The following is a 14,201-nucleotide window of genomic DNA, read 5'->3' on the forward strand; positions in this document are numbered from 1 at the left end:
AGCACAAGATGCTCTATGCTCCAATAAATACTTCATGAAAAAATAAAACAGGCATTTTACATGTGTTGATCATATCTAAAACAATGAATCTGTATTATTAGCTAAATGTATGATATGTATTAGAATCACAAATGATTGACACCTGATATTCAATGTCTAATAAGCCATTAAATTCAGCAGGTCTGGACAATGGTGGCTCAAATATCTACTCAGTAAGGTATTTTTTACCTATCTACTCAGTAAGGTAGGTTTACGTCTCAGTCACATGTGGTCATTCTCGTTCACAGAAAAGGATGGTCTTTCTCTCCAGTCACTATGAGTCAGACCTAACCGGTAAAGTGCACTTTGTCTCGAGTCCAATACCGCAAAGCTGAACTTATTAGTCAAGAATCTTTACGAAGAACTTCCAGCAGTTAACATATTTCAAAGATTAAAGACTGTTCTTCCAGGCATACACAACGAGCATACTTATGGACTTGAACTCAACTGTGTTGTCAATGAGGATTCTCCATTTTGAAGTCAATCTAAAATCATAAGTAACCTTTTTTTACTTTGCTAGTTCATATCCCTGGTCATATCAAGCAACTCATCATGTACGATTTAAAACAAGGCTTCTTAACCACTGAGCTGCAGACCTGGGGCTACACTGAGGGGGAGCCAGTGGTTATTATTGGGCCGGTGATGGCACTGAAAAAAATAAATGACTTATAAGGCTAATAATTATTTTGCCACCATTCCACTTTATATGTGGTATATGTGGTTAGCCTAATCTGCTGATATTTTATGTTCAGCGTCACGCGTTGCATATCACCATGCTAAAAATTTCCAAATACAACAGCCCGAATGTCAACAACGCATTCAAACAGAAAAAACTGCAGAAAAACGTTAACGTTATACAATGTTAAGATCAAGAAGAGACAGAGAAATATCTTTAACTTTCTTTCCTTTGTGAGAGCTCTCTAAAAGATATTCTGTTTTTGGAACATGTCATTGTTTACTGGTTAATAATTACTTATCACCCCCCCACCCACCTCAGCTAATTCACAAACTAGGGCTGGGCTTATAATGAATGCCTTGATTTTGATATTGCTGAAAGTGTCTGTGGCTTAAGACCTGAAATACTGAGTTGCTGGAAGCAGGTATAATTACTGACAGTACCGGATTAAAGACTAATCTAGAACTTGTGTAGAGAATGTAATTTAGTCAGTCTAGTAGTCTACAGTCAGTTTCATCATTTTAAAGGAGCAGGAGACTAGGCTTAGTCTCCATCTGATTCAATAATTGACCAATTCAGTTACCTTCAGTGTGATGTTTAGGCAAAATATTCACAAAAAGTCTGCTACTAATATACATGTATCTTCACAAGTAAGAGGTGTGTTGGCCTTGATAGTCATGCAGTAACCTACTATGGCTAAACAGAATCAGATAGGAGAACAATGAAAAATTTAAAACATGGACAGAGCTCTTTGGTTTCTCCTTGCATTGTAGATAGCTGTTTGTTGATACCTCTTACAGGTTTCATGTGGTATTCACAAAGCCTAACTACATGCATCTAAGAGATGCATCCTCTAACCACACCCCTTTCCTCCCTCAGTGTACTCTTCAGTCGTGTAGGCCTAGAACCATATATGGCAGCACAAACACAGAAGAGGATTCTATAGTATGAGGTCATCTTTCATGTGTAACAGAGCTTTGAACCTGGAAGATGACCAGGCAAGTATGACAGGCTGTAGGGCTACACAATATATACTAAAGAAATTCTAGTGTTGCATTTATTTTGATATATATTACGATTGCAATGCACCTTGCAGCAGTGCACACAGCACAGTAAAAAAAAAAACCCTGAGTGGTTAAAGGGCTCATTTGCACATTGAAGCCTTCTGTAATATCAGTATTGCAAAAGCTACCACAGCAACAACAATGGGTGGGTAGCACTGTTTCCTCACAGCAAGAAAAGCCTGGGTTCGATTCCCAGGCTGGGTGACCAGGGTCCTTTCTGGGTCTCGGTGGCTCTGGTTTCCTCCCTCAGTCAGTCCAACTGGACATGCTAAATTCCCCTAGATGTGAATGTATATGTCTGTATCTGCCCTGCGATGGACTGGGCGACCTGTCCAGCGTGTTTCCTGCCTTCCGCCCAATGATCGCTGTAATAGGCCCCAGCTTCCCCCCGCGAACCAGAAGGATAAGCGGCTTAGATAATGTGTATGTGTGTACATGAGATTGTATTGTATATATTGTTTACAATGCCACTCCTCAACCAAAACAAAATTCCATGCCCTTGCCAAGCACCATTTCCCAAAAGTTCCTGAAGCTGGCATACTTTAAAGATAACTTTAAAGATTTTTTACAGACATACAATTTATACCTTAAGTCTTTGACTAAGCCTGTCAATTAAGATTCTTCATTTAAAGCATTTCAGTTTTAAATGGTTTAAGCTTAATCTGTGTCCAGAAAACCTTTTCAGCAGATGACAACATTGTTTTTCATATAATTCCTTGAGTATGCCTCAATATCTGGGAATCCATGTTACAAAACACAACATTTACTAACCTATTAAACCTGCTAAGCTGATGACCTAACATAGCCCCCAATAATAACCGCCTCTGTTTGCTCTTTCCTCAAGGACATGTGGGTTGATTACTCTTTGCCCTGTCTGCGCTCTCAGATTAGAGCCAAGCAGCAAAGAGAAAACTGCCTACAAGTTAACATAAGCACATAACTAGGGCTTGATCAATGTGAGGTTTTGTCAGTTCTTTGTCTGTTGCATCAGTGCATTTTTGGTGTTTTACTGGCGACCATTCAACCAATAAATCCGTGGAACCTTTATATCGGCCGTTTTTACTGGCCAAACAATACATTGGTCGGGGCCTAGGGGACTTACAGACACGTACACCTGACCCACTTACTGTTTATCTGAAACATAATGCTGACTGTGGCAAGCTCTATCTGGAAGGTAAATGGGGCAGTCAGTGAACCTGGGAGCGGTCAGCTTAAAGGCTACAAGCACTAGGCGGACATTCGGTATTAAACTGTTGGATATAATTCAAGACAATTACTATGGACTACAGAAATCTTTCAGTTTGAGGGTTTCTTAGCTGGTTTACTGGACATGGATTAAGTCTAGTCAAGCCAAAGGTAAATCATTACTGAAAAGCTTTTTTTTTTTTTAAAAGCCTTTAGCCTTATGCTTAAAATGGGTCTGGGTCACCAGGCCTCAGTGACAGTTTAATTATCTTGTACTTTGTCATCTATTTCTATACTGCTGACTGTGGTAAGCTCTATCTAGGAGGAAAATGGGGCAATCAGTGAACTTGTGAGAAGTCATGACTGGACAGTTTAGCTGTGACTCAAGGCAGTGCATGAAAATGTGTGACATATATAGCATAGTGGCTTATTATTTGCAATGCTATTAAAAGGTATTTTCCCATTACCCCAAACATAGTTTAGTTGTACACTAGGGATGCACGAATAACACCTTTTCTCTTCTGATACCGATACCTGATCAAGTGTCTGCCAATACTGAGTACAGATACCAATACTAATACTAATTGCAGCTAACCTGACCACTCAAAAAGTGCCTATAGATTTTTATATTTGTACAATTCCACTTTTTAAATACAACGCTGTTTCCAAAAAAGTTGTGATGCTGTGCAAAATATAAATAAAAACAGAATGCACTGATGTGAAAATCATTTAAACCCTACATTTATTTATAAAAGAAAAGGTGATGCAACACAGTGGTAAACATGCCTCTGTCCCAACTTTAATTTCATAAAAGCAGTGTAACAAATAAAACATACTAAGCTTGAATGAAAGACATTGTGAAATAAATAAATTCATATATGTGAACTTTCAACTTACATACACATAAGGTCAGGCCCCAGAGCATCTATGCGATTTTTCAGTGTGAAGTAAATCTATCTATCAGATTCAGACTACAGACAACTGGAGCCACGATATCATCCGGCATGTTCAGACCAATGAGTCATACAGTTATGTATCTGAATGAAGGAAAAAATACCATGGAACTATTCTCACACGGGATAAAACTCCAAACACAAACAAACTCAATGCTGTCATTTCCTCAAACACTGCAAAAATCTAGCATACCCAGTGACAAAGAGGAAATGAAGGTCAAAACCATTATAGCTGATTTGACACTCCCTGTGGTCTGCAAATGTAGTCAATAAAATTATGTTTTTATGACCTACATGGGTACAATTACCATGTAATTGGTAGTTAATAGTGCTATTATGTTGCTATGCTATTATCTTATCTTCCTATGTACCATCTTACACTGATGAGGGCTTTGGACGAGCTGCTTGTAGTTCAGACGCAGGCAGAGTGAAACTATAAAGCATTTAGCGGTTCACATGACAGGAAGCGAAAAAGGTAAAGTGTGTAAAAGGCGTCACATCCCATACTTCCCCTGGACACCGTTTCCAGGAAGGGGGCTGCCGTAGTGGCTGCATTAGTGGTCTGTTTAAGCATCGTTTCCTCTGCTGAAAACTAGGCCTGGTTTACCAGACCTTTCAGACACAAGCAAATTAAAGGCTTTTGACTCTTCCTGTGCAGTATGAATAACATATTTACAGCATGTATTCGTAGACTGGGCTTTTTATAGCAACAGCTCGGTAAAATATCAATTCTCTTACCACCAATGTAGCTGCATCCTACCAGGCCTGCACTCACATCCACTCTAGCAGAAGCATGTCAGCTTAAGCTGAATGACTGACTGTAATATTTGACCTTTCAAATGCATGCAAACTAGGAGTGTAACTATATCGTTCAGAATAGGCTTCTCAAATCAATATGCAGAAAGCTTTCAACAGACTGGAGCAAATAAAGTACTTAGCTAAAGTCTGATTATACTGCATGTAGTAGAATAAGAATTAAACAAGCAAGCCTACAATGAGGCCAGACACTCCCTCCTCTGAAAATATTGCTTCCTCTTTACCACGAAATCGACAGCAAGGAGGAAAATTCTTGTAAGCAGCATAATATTGACAGTCAATTTTTGTTGATTAATTGGCTTAAATGTGGCCTGTAAACTGTGAAAAGATGTAACAATAAATTGTTTGCCAATATTCTAATAAACTGAGATACTGTTCATCAAGATCTAAATTACAACCACAGAAAAAAGGTGATGCTTTATTTAAGGCTGTGCATAATTTTAGTAACAGAAAGTCATACAATAGCTAAAAACAAACAATATAATAATACATATGTAGAATAATGCTCTTACGGCTGCAGCATCAGTTAACCATCAGTTCACTGGGTGAGTCGTTTGCAAAAAGGTTTCCAGAATGAGCGGACAGCATTTTTTTAAGCTAGAACTATGTTTACAAAATGAGTTTCAAGTTAATTAAGCAGCTTTGTATAGTTGTGACAGGATGAGCTGCTTAAATATTCAATAGATTTTTGAAACAGTACTGCTAATGTACTGTTAAATACTTCTAATTAACAGTTAACTGATTAACTGATAAAGCTCAGAATATTCCACTGACTAATGCTGGTAGTGTAACGTAATGAGCTTTAGTGATTTTGTAAGGGTGACATTGGCTCGTTCTGACAAGTCACTTACAGTGTGAAACGTGCATCCTTAGGTTAAGCAGAACACCACTGTGACCTTTCTGCTGCTTCAGAATCAACATCAGCACGTTTTCTTTCGGTGGTCGAAGGTAACGCTGTGTGCTTCTGTGGAAGCTACGTCAGACTTGCATATCATATACTGTGTGTGTTTTTATTTGCATGCATTTTTCTACATAATTTGAACACAGCCGTCAGTCTTTACATTGCATGGCAATTTCAGGATGAATGAACCAATAGAAATGCTTCAAAATTACTTAATACCACATGAAACCTTTGTCTCTTAAATTACATTAAAAAGTCAATGTTTTTGCTTTGTCCTGTAAAGTTACTATTTTGGAGACCTGTTTTTCTTTGGACAGTGATGACACGTTGCGTGTGATTGTTTTATCCTTCATTTGATTCTTTTTTACCTTTCTTAATTGTTCTTTTCTTTCACTATCTGCTCATACAGACACTATGACACTATGTTAACACTTAACACATCAACATAAAGCAGATTTTCAGACACTGCTAATTTTTGCTGTATTGAAAAATGTATCAAATCGAGATACCATCACATTGTGTTCACACTGAATTTTGTGAATCGTTACAGCCCTGATTCAAATTAAACACTTTAGGCTCTTCTCGTGTAGCATGCATGCCAAAATATCATGGCTTCAGGGCTTCTTAAAATCCACTGAGAAGTCAGCCCTCACATGTCAGCTCTATATGCACCTTCTGGGGAATCATTTTTTCCCTCCAATGAAAACAGAAAAGAAGATATAAGCAGGCAGCAGCAGCCTTGAGGAGGGAACAGGTGGAAGAATTGATGGGAGAAATGATTCAGTGAAATTTTCCACACAGGAAATTAGTTTCTCTTTCTTTTTTTCCTCCACTGAGTCTCCTAAGCAGAAGTCCCATATCCAGTCTCTTCACAGAGCTCAGAGCCACATACGTCAGTAAACCCAAATAAACACACATTTATAATCCGATTTAATTCAGATCTGAAACTTCTGGCATGCAGAATAAAACCAAATAGTCTATATGCATAGTGTTATTAGAGAAATACTTAAGAAAGTGATCTCTGTGTGGCTTCTGGATTGATGAGTTTACTTGTACAGGGTCAAGAACTTAAAAGGGGATAAAAATCTGCATAATGAAATGATTAAGATGTAATCAAAGTCATTCGGAATGGTTTGATGTGAAAGGCCCTTCTAGAGAAACTTACTGAGTCAGAACTGCTCACAGTGGTGGTGACAGGAACCAGACATCTGAAGAATTTAATGTCTATAAAAGTTACCTCAAACAAAGCTATTGCATGAAATGGTTATGAATACGTTACCAAGGTTTTGGCCTAAAATTAAGCTTTAAAATCCTTTCATGGTGGAGAGGCACATGTGGGGCAAAAGGCAACATAGTATCCTTTTTTTAACCATCATCAACATTATATAGACAAACTAACACATGTAGATTCACTGGTCATATTGGATAGAAATGAATGTTTGTTGTAGACCCCTGTTTCCTATCACCACCACTGTAAAGAAAATCTGATCTAGTAGGTTAAGTGTCTCTACAGCTCTCTCTGCAGCAGCTGGGCTCTGTCCTGTGCGCCGCCCGCCTGCTGCTGCAGTGTCTGGATTTTCCTCTTCTCTGTGTCAAATGAGTTTACAGACATTTTCGAGCTATGAAAAGAAAACCTGAAGTAAACCAGTTTCACATGAGCCACTCTGAATGACTTTGGTTACATTGAATGAATTCTGCAGAATTTTTGAAAAAATCAGTGGAATTCCCCTTTAAAGGCTACACACATATGGTGTACTTGCATGCATTAAGTCTAGTCTTATACTAAGTTGTAGTGTCAACGGTGGACACTGGAAAGCTTTTTTTAAGCATTTAAACCTAGACTTAATCTGAGCTGAGTCTGGGTAACTAGCCTTCAGTGACAATTCAGTTAGGTTGTATGTTTGTCATTTTTCCTCTTTTTTAGTCCTCTTTTTCCCGAAAGACAGCTATTTGAGAACAGTTAGAGAAAGGCCAGGCCTACAGTCTTAGCTTCTGGCCCTACATGCCACATAAAATGACATGAGGCTGGAATTGGCTTCCTATTCTCCAGCTTCTTGTTCGAATTTTCCCGTTCCACCTTAAATGGTGCAGCCTGACTGTAACTGCTGCACCATTTAAGGTGGAACGGGAAAAATCGACCAGAAAACTAGCGAATAAGAAGCTAACTTCCTTCTGAGTTAAAATGACAGTAGAAAAGAAACAGCTTTGGGTGGATATTCTATGCGAGGCCTATTTACGACCAATGAACTAAACACAAAGCTTAAGTTAACCGAATTGCCGTTCCACCTTAAATGGTGCCAGAATGTAACTGCAGCACAATTTAAGGTGGAATGGAAAAGTTGAATTACAGTCTGGCAGATAGAAAGCCAACTTCAGCCTCGCCAACTGAAGTAAGTGGTTCCATTGAAGAGTGAAAGAAAGGCAGGGATAGACAGCAGGAGCTGCAGCAGAGAGAGGAGCAGAGGAGGGCAGAGTTCAGAGCTCCACTCACTTTCTCCCGGAGTTCCCTCTCGTCGTCCAGCTCTCTCTGCAGCAGCTGGGCTCTGTCCTCCGCATCGTCCGCCTGCTGCTGCAGCGCCTGGATCTTTCTCTTCACGGCGTCTAACGAGTTTACAGACATTTTCACGGAGCTCCGAGCAACAAAAAGAAAACCTGAAGTAAACGAGTAACGCTAACACGCTAGTTAGATACTCAAAACTCGGCAGAAAGGCGATTAGGATTGGTCAAAGTTGAACGAAACAGTGCAAAAAAGTGCCTCAATAAAAGTTAAAGTCAAACTTTAGTGATTTTTCTTCGACTGTTTTCTGTGTTTTTTCCCTTCAAATCTCAGTTTGCTTTTTCCATTCAGACTGCTGAGGCGCTCAAGCTCCGGAATGAGGAAGCCTGGGAAAAAAGTGGAAAAGGCTGAAGAAAGTTACTAAAAATCATCCAATCCTGGGAAGAAGCTGGTTTCTGGAGACATCCCGCCTGCAGGAGGGGGTGGTCTTCCCCCATGAGCGATTCACCGTTGTAGTGAATGAGAGAGAGATTCGAATCACGGAACCGATTCATTTGAACTATCCGATTGAACGAATCGAACGTCCGATTGAAGGATTGAATTGTTTTTTTTCCAGATTATTTGTCCACAAAAAAGTCTATATAAATATTTTGATATTAGATGTGCAAAAAGAATCGATCTAAAGGTGGTGATTCAGCTGCATTAATTAGAATCGATTCCAAAAATATTCAATAAAGTTTGTGCTAAAAAATATCCCATGCTAATTGTCAAACATAAAAAGTTAGTTTGAATCATTTGCATTCTTCCTTTAGTGACATTTTTAAATAATAAATAATTCCAAATCACACCAAAAGAGAGTTCATGATGCACGAATCGATTCCTAAATCATTGTTGAATTGAATTGATGTGCTATGAGGTCAGAGAATTGAACCTGTGTTTAATATACTTACAGCCTATATGCAAAAATTAAACAGTGATTTTAGTGTCGATTAGGTTCACAAAGTTCCCTCAGAGTGTATCTGAAAAGAAACCGGAGCAGTTATCTGCATTTGATTAGAAATGACCCGAAATGGTATTTTTTTTGCTATCTGCCCGGAATAACTGAAACTATCATACAGTGAATGAGAGAGCTGGAAGTTAAAGGAATGGTTTGGTGAGAAATCAAATTTACATAATTTTCCACTTAGTTGATCAGCCAAGACAAGTTTGTTGTCCAAATTTTGCTTCTTTAGTTTAGCGCTGGAGCCCCAAGGCTAACATTGCTAACATACACTTGGAGTCAATGGTCACCCAAATCTTTTCTGTAAATATATCTTCAAAATTTCTCTCAAACCGCATCTAGTTGTTCATTAAGCTCGACCAGATGTGAATGTGTTTTGGGACACAGTGTGTCTTACTGCGAACTATAAAAATGCACAAAACATTGCTGTGTCCAGCGGGCAGCCGCTTTAAACAACAGGTCTGAATTTTGATTCCTGTGCATGTGCTTGACAACTTATCATCTAAGAAATGTCAGATGATTGAAAAATCAGTGAAATACTGAGAAACACTGTGGAAGATGACAAAGGAAACTACCTTAGCCAGTTGATCGAGATTGTGCTTGTTTTTTATTGATAAAAAAAAAAATCATTTTGTGCTTGCCACTCGATTCACATGACTCCTGTAAGAGAGTCGTTCAAAATGATTCAAAACGATTCTTTTGCGATTTGCACATCACTATACTGTTGCCCAGGACCTTTTCAATGTGCACTGAATGCCCACTGGGCTTTGCAAGAGTTCAAGACTGAAGTGCACAAAGTGAAGCGCACACTGCAAAACAAAGAAGCCTTTTGAGCCGACACCTTGACAAATGGCCTGGCCAAAAGTGGGCAGTGGGATTTAGCTTGTCACTTAGCCTGCTTGTAACAACAATCACTGCTGCATTGTGGACATTGATACCCTCCTGGCAGTTGTACTTCTAAGCTCAGGGAATGTTAATAGGTCTCAGTGGCTGACATAACTCATGGTCATGACCCACAACTCCCTTCTCTATCTGTCCCAGCACTGTTTACTTTGGGATTCCCTATGAATTCCCCATCTCGGGTTGTTTAGACATACGTGAAGTGCATTTAAGTGATCTGTAAACCACTCTAAGATCCACTTACATTACTGTGGGCCTTACTTTTAGTGGTGATGGGAGTTACAGTAGTGCAAAAGTCCACTCTTATGTTTTTCTAATTCTTAACCAAAACAGCTATTAAGTACAAAAACATAGCCAAAAGAAAATAGTAAGTAAGGCGTGGACATGAGATTAGTAAGTTGTGGCCACAACCTAGTAAGGTGTGGGAACGAGATCCTAATGCTTGGCCACGACTTAGTAAGGCGTGGAAATGAGATAATTAAACACGTATAAACACCTTTAAAGTTCAGTCGTAGAAGGTGGTTGTATTTTCTGCCTATCACAATCTAAGTAGTTCCAAATACATCCAGTGTTGTTGATGTCTGCGTTCTGAACTGGCCAGATTATTGTTCTGAGAAGACCAGCAACTTCTTTGTTTGATAATTACTATGTCTTGATCTTCTCAGCAGTGTGCTTGGGGTTATTTCCTTCATGTGGAATGAATTATTTCCCAATCTATGTGGGAGAACACAAAATACAAGGAGGATAGACACTTCTAACCACTAGTTAACTGCAAAGACCACCCTTCTCAGACACAATTGCTCTGGTGTTGCGGTGTGCATGGGTGCTGGAGCCTGTCCCAGTGGTCATTGGGCAGAAAGCAGGAAACACGCTGGACAGGTCCAAGTATTAATACTTTTGCTTAAATATGGGTTTAAGCTACTACCCACCTCTCCTTACTATGTTGAAATAATGACTTAAATGACATAGAGAATGACGTAATAACTCATAATATTGACTTATTATCCCAAAAAATTACTTTCTTGAAGTTTATTAACCCCTTATTTTGACATATCTCAAAATCTCTAGAAAATAAGTAATTATTTATAGACACCAAGACAGCATTTTGAACACCAACGGAAAAGAAAAAATGCATTTTCTCCTCTACCTGAAATAATCAAATGCTTCACATGGAAAATGTGAGTGGATGAAGTGATTGGAAATGCACAGTCGCACTAAATTCTCAAATAAATAAAAGCATAGAAAGTTGAAATTGCACTTTTATTGTTTTGTCTCTCTCTGAATGGGCTGTGTATGAATGTGTGTATGTGTGTGTGTGTGTGTGTGTGTGTGCGTGTGCGTGTGCATGTGCATGTGTGTGGTTGGTTGTGGGAGCTGTGGACAGCAGGAATGTGTGTGAGTGTGTTTTCTCCCCCCAGCGGAAGGGCTTCATTACACTCTGGAGGGGAGACTTCACTGTTTGCTTTAGACACATTCCAGCCATTCCTGGGCCTCTGACTGGGGTCTGCCTCAGTGTGTGTGAGTGAGTGAGTGTGTGTATGGCAGGAGGTTACATATGTGTCAGTGAACAAAGAGAAAAGTGTTTTTTACAGAAATAACTATTGTAAGTAAATCTTATTTTCCAGACGAAAAGAGTCCTGGTACTGAGTCCAGTATAAGTCAGATGTTGATGTGCTTGTTTTCAGGACAAAAATGACTTTGACTTTTGAGCTTTTTAACTGCCCTGTAAGCATTTATTTGCTCAGAAAAACACTAAACACATTAAAATATGGTGTGCCTGTGCACGTCATAGGTCTTTGCATATTAACGTCATATGCACAGACTCAAAAAGAAGGTCTGGCTCGATGTTTAGGTCTCAAATCAACATTACACTGATGAAGATATGGTGACAATCGTAGATTATTCACTCAGATCCTCAGAAGACACGTTCTTTACCAAGTTTTGAATGAGTTCTCTTTGAATTCTCTTTTAACTCGCTCACAATTGTCAGATTCATCTGGTTGTGGAGGTTAGAAAATGTTCCACTGCCCACTGTGTGCAACTACACACACACACACACACACACACACACACACATATATATATATATATATATATATATATATATATAGTTAAGTCACACTGCACATCTATCTACCTCAATAATAACATAAAATTATGATTCGTGTTGTAAACTGGGAAACTGACCAGGGACTGTTGTGATCCCCTTTTCTGTAAAGTTTTAGGAACAGTTTGGTGCAAAATCCAATTTACAAACTTCTCTCCTTTTTTTTTCCTAAATGTTGTCAATTAGCCAAGATGTTTGGTGTCAGCAGTTTCTTTAGTTTCCTTAGTTTTATACGGGCCTCCAATGCTATGATGATGAACATTTGGGGCCCTGAGCAACTGCATACCCCCGTCCACCCCAGTCATATTATTTATATGCAAGAATGAAGAAGAATGAATACTTCATTAGTTTCAATCAGGAAACAAACATCAAATGCTGATTTGTAAAAACAGAAGTAGAATCTTTAAATAATTCAATCATCTACATAAATGAAATAGACTGCCAAATAAAATCAAATAAACTGATAAAAATAAAATTAATAACAATGTGTCTTTTAAGTGCATACTTTTTACTTTCTCTACAGACATGATTATCACATAGAAAAAATATATTAATAAAAAAATTACACACTCTCGACAGCTTGTATCACTTATAGCAAGAAACAGCCCTTAATATAACCACAAAACCAACTTCAGACACCGAACATGTCTTGGCTGATTGACTACATTTGAGGTTAAAGGAAAATTGTGTTAATTGTTTTTTTTTCACCAAACTATTTCATTAAAACCAACTCTGGGTCTTTGTCAGATGTTCCGTAGGCATAAGCCGGCTGCACAGCAATGAGTGGCAAAGTCATTTTCAGCCCTTCAGTGGTAAACCGAGTGGAATGTAGAGGAATATGTTTTGCAGAGGACCTGATGGCACGAGTGCTGTCTGATCAAAGCATGTCGTCTGATTTTCCCAGATGGAATGACAATGGTGTGTCTGAACTTTTCCGACTCAACCAGGTGCCAAGATAAGTTTGTGTCATGGAAACAATGACATTTAAAGGGTCCAAATCACGGAAAACCAATTGTCTTTGCTTCTTTGAAATAAGAGTTTGTTAAAGTTTCAAAATGTACCATTTACTCTTCCGTCCATATATGGAAACTGAGCTGCAAAAAGAGCCCATTTCTAATTCATTATGGTTGTGATATCACAGGGTTAATTTACATACACTACTCTTCAAAAGATAAGAATCACTTAATCATATTAATAATTATTGTCATTTTATTCTTTTATAACAAAGGATGTAGATTGGAATATTTTTTATTCAATATTTTAAGTTGTTAATGACAAATAATATACACTATATGGCCATAGTGCACACCTGATCATCACACCTATATGAGTTTGTTGGACATCCCATTTCAAAAACCAACAATTAGCATGGAGTTGTCCATCCCCAACCCTGCCCTCTGCAGCTATAACAGCCTCCATTCTTCTGGGAAGGCACAGTTGTTCATCATTTCCACCACATGGTACCAGCTTTTTTGGTTTTACTCTAGGCAAATCTGGTACCTGGTACCATTTTTGACCTCCGTCGATGTTCTAAGTGAGCTGAGCCGATATCAGAAGGTGGTGTGGAAAGAGAGTCATCAATATCACGCAAAACACTTATGCTAACGTTAACTACCAGGTTATCTTACCTTCTTGTGTTGCCTTTGAGCAACCAAAATTGTCTCGTTGTCTGGAATCTGACAGAACCTAGTGAGCTCTCTTAGTAGCCGCTGTCTACATAGGCAGCTGTCTAAGTAGGCCGCGTTCCAACCGTCATCTATCTTTATGAGACAGATGAATATGCCACTCTATATATCTGCAGTGGAAAATGGAATGGCTGGTACCAAAACTGAGTTGAGTCAAGATGAGTTGAGCCATACCATGCGGTGGAAAAGTGGCTTCCAGAGGCAGTTTGGAACTCACACTTCAGCAGCCAGGCCCTGCTCTGTGACATTGCATGGTCTACTGCTGAGCTGTTGCTGCTCCTGGACACTTTCATTTCACAACAAGAGCATGTACAGTTGACCGGGGCAGATCTAGCAGGGCAGAGACTGACTTGTGGCAGAGGAGGCATCCTATGGCCT

General features: G+C 39.0%; 1 protein-coding gene and 1 long non-coding RNA gene across 5 annotated transcripts in view; one reads left to right on the forward strand and one right to left on the reverse strand.

Annotated features, from left to right (window-relative positions):
• tpm4b (tropomyosin 4b) overlaps positions 1 to 14,201 on the reverse strand; it is a 32,862-nt gene that overhangs the window by 12,290 nt on the left and 6,371 nt on the right. The window contains exon 1 of one of the 4 annotated variants that reach the window (XM_036555879.1): positions 8,126 to 8,516. The exons of 2 other annotated variants lie outside the window; for them this stretch is intronic. In XM_036555879.1, coding sequence (XP_036411772.1) covers positions 8,126 to 8,254 — 129 coding nt within the window. In that variant the 5' untranslated portion in view covers positions 8,255 to 8,516. Of the gene's footprint in view, positions 1 to 8,125; positions 8,530 to 14,201 lie in introns of those variants that run through there. One more of the 4 variants, XM_036555880.1, reaches the window with a different exon arrangement.
• On the forward strand, positions 2,284 to 8,521 carry LOC118796777. The gene is made up of 2 exons (XR_005005908.1): positions 2,284 to 3,135; positions 8,483 to 8,521. It is a non-coding gene; the product is annotated as an uncharacterized LOC118796777 (long non-coding RNA).

Source organism: Colossoma macropomum, unplaced genomic scaffold (assembly GCF_904425465.1).
Source record: "Colossoma macropomum unplaced genomic scaffold, Colossoma_macropomum, whole genome shotgun sequence".
In the NCBI taxonomy this organism is placed as follows: Eukaryota; Metazoa; Chordata; class Actinopteri; order Characiformes; family Serrasalmidae; genus Colossoma; species Colossoma macropomum.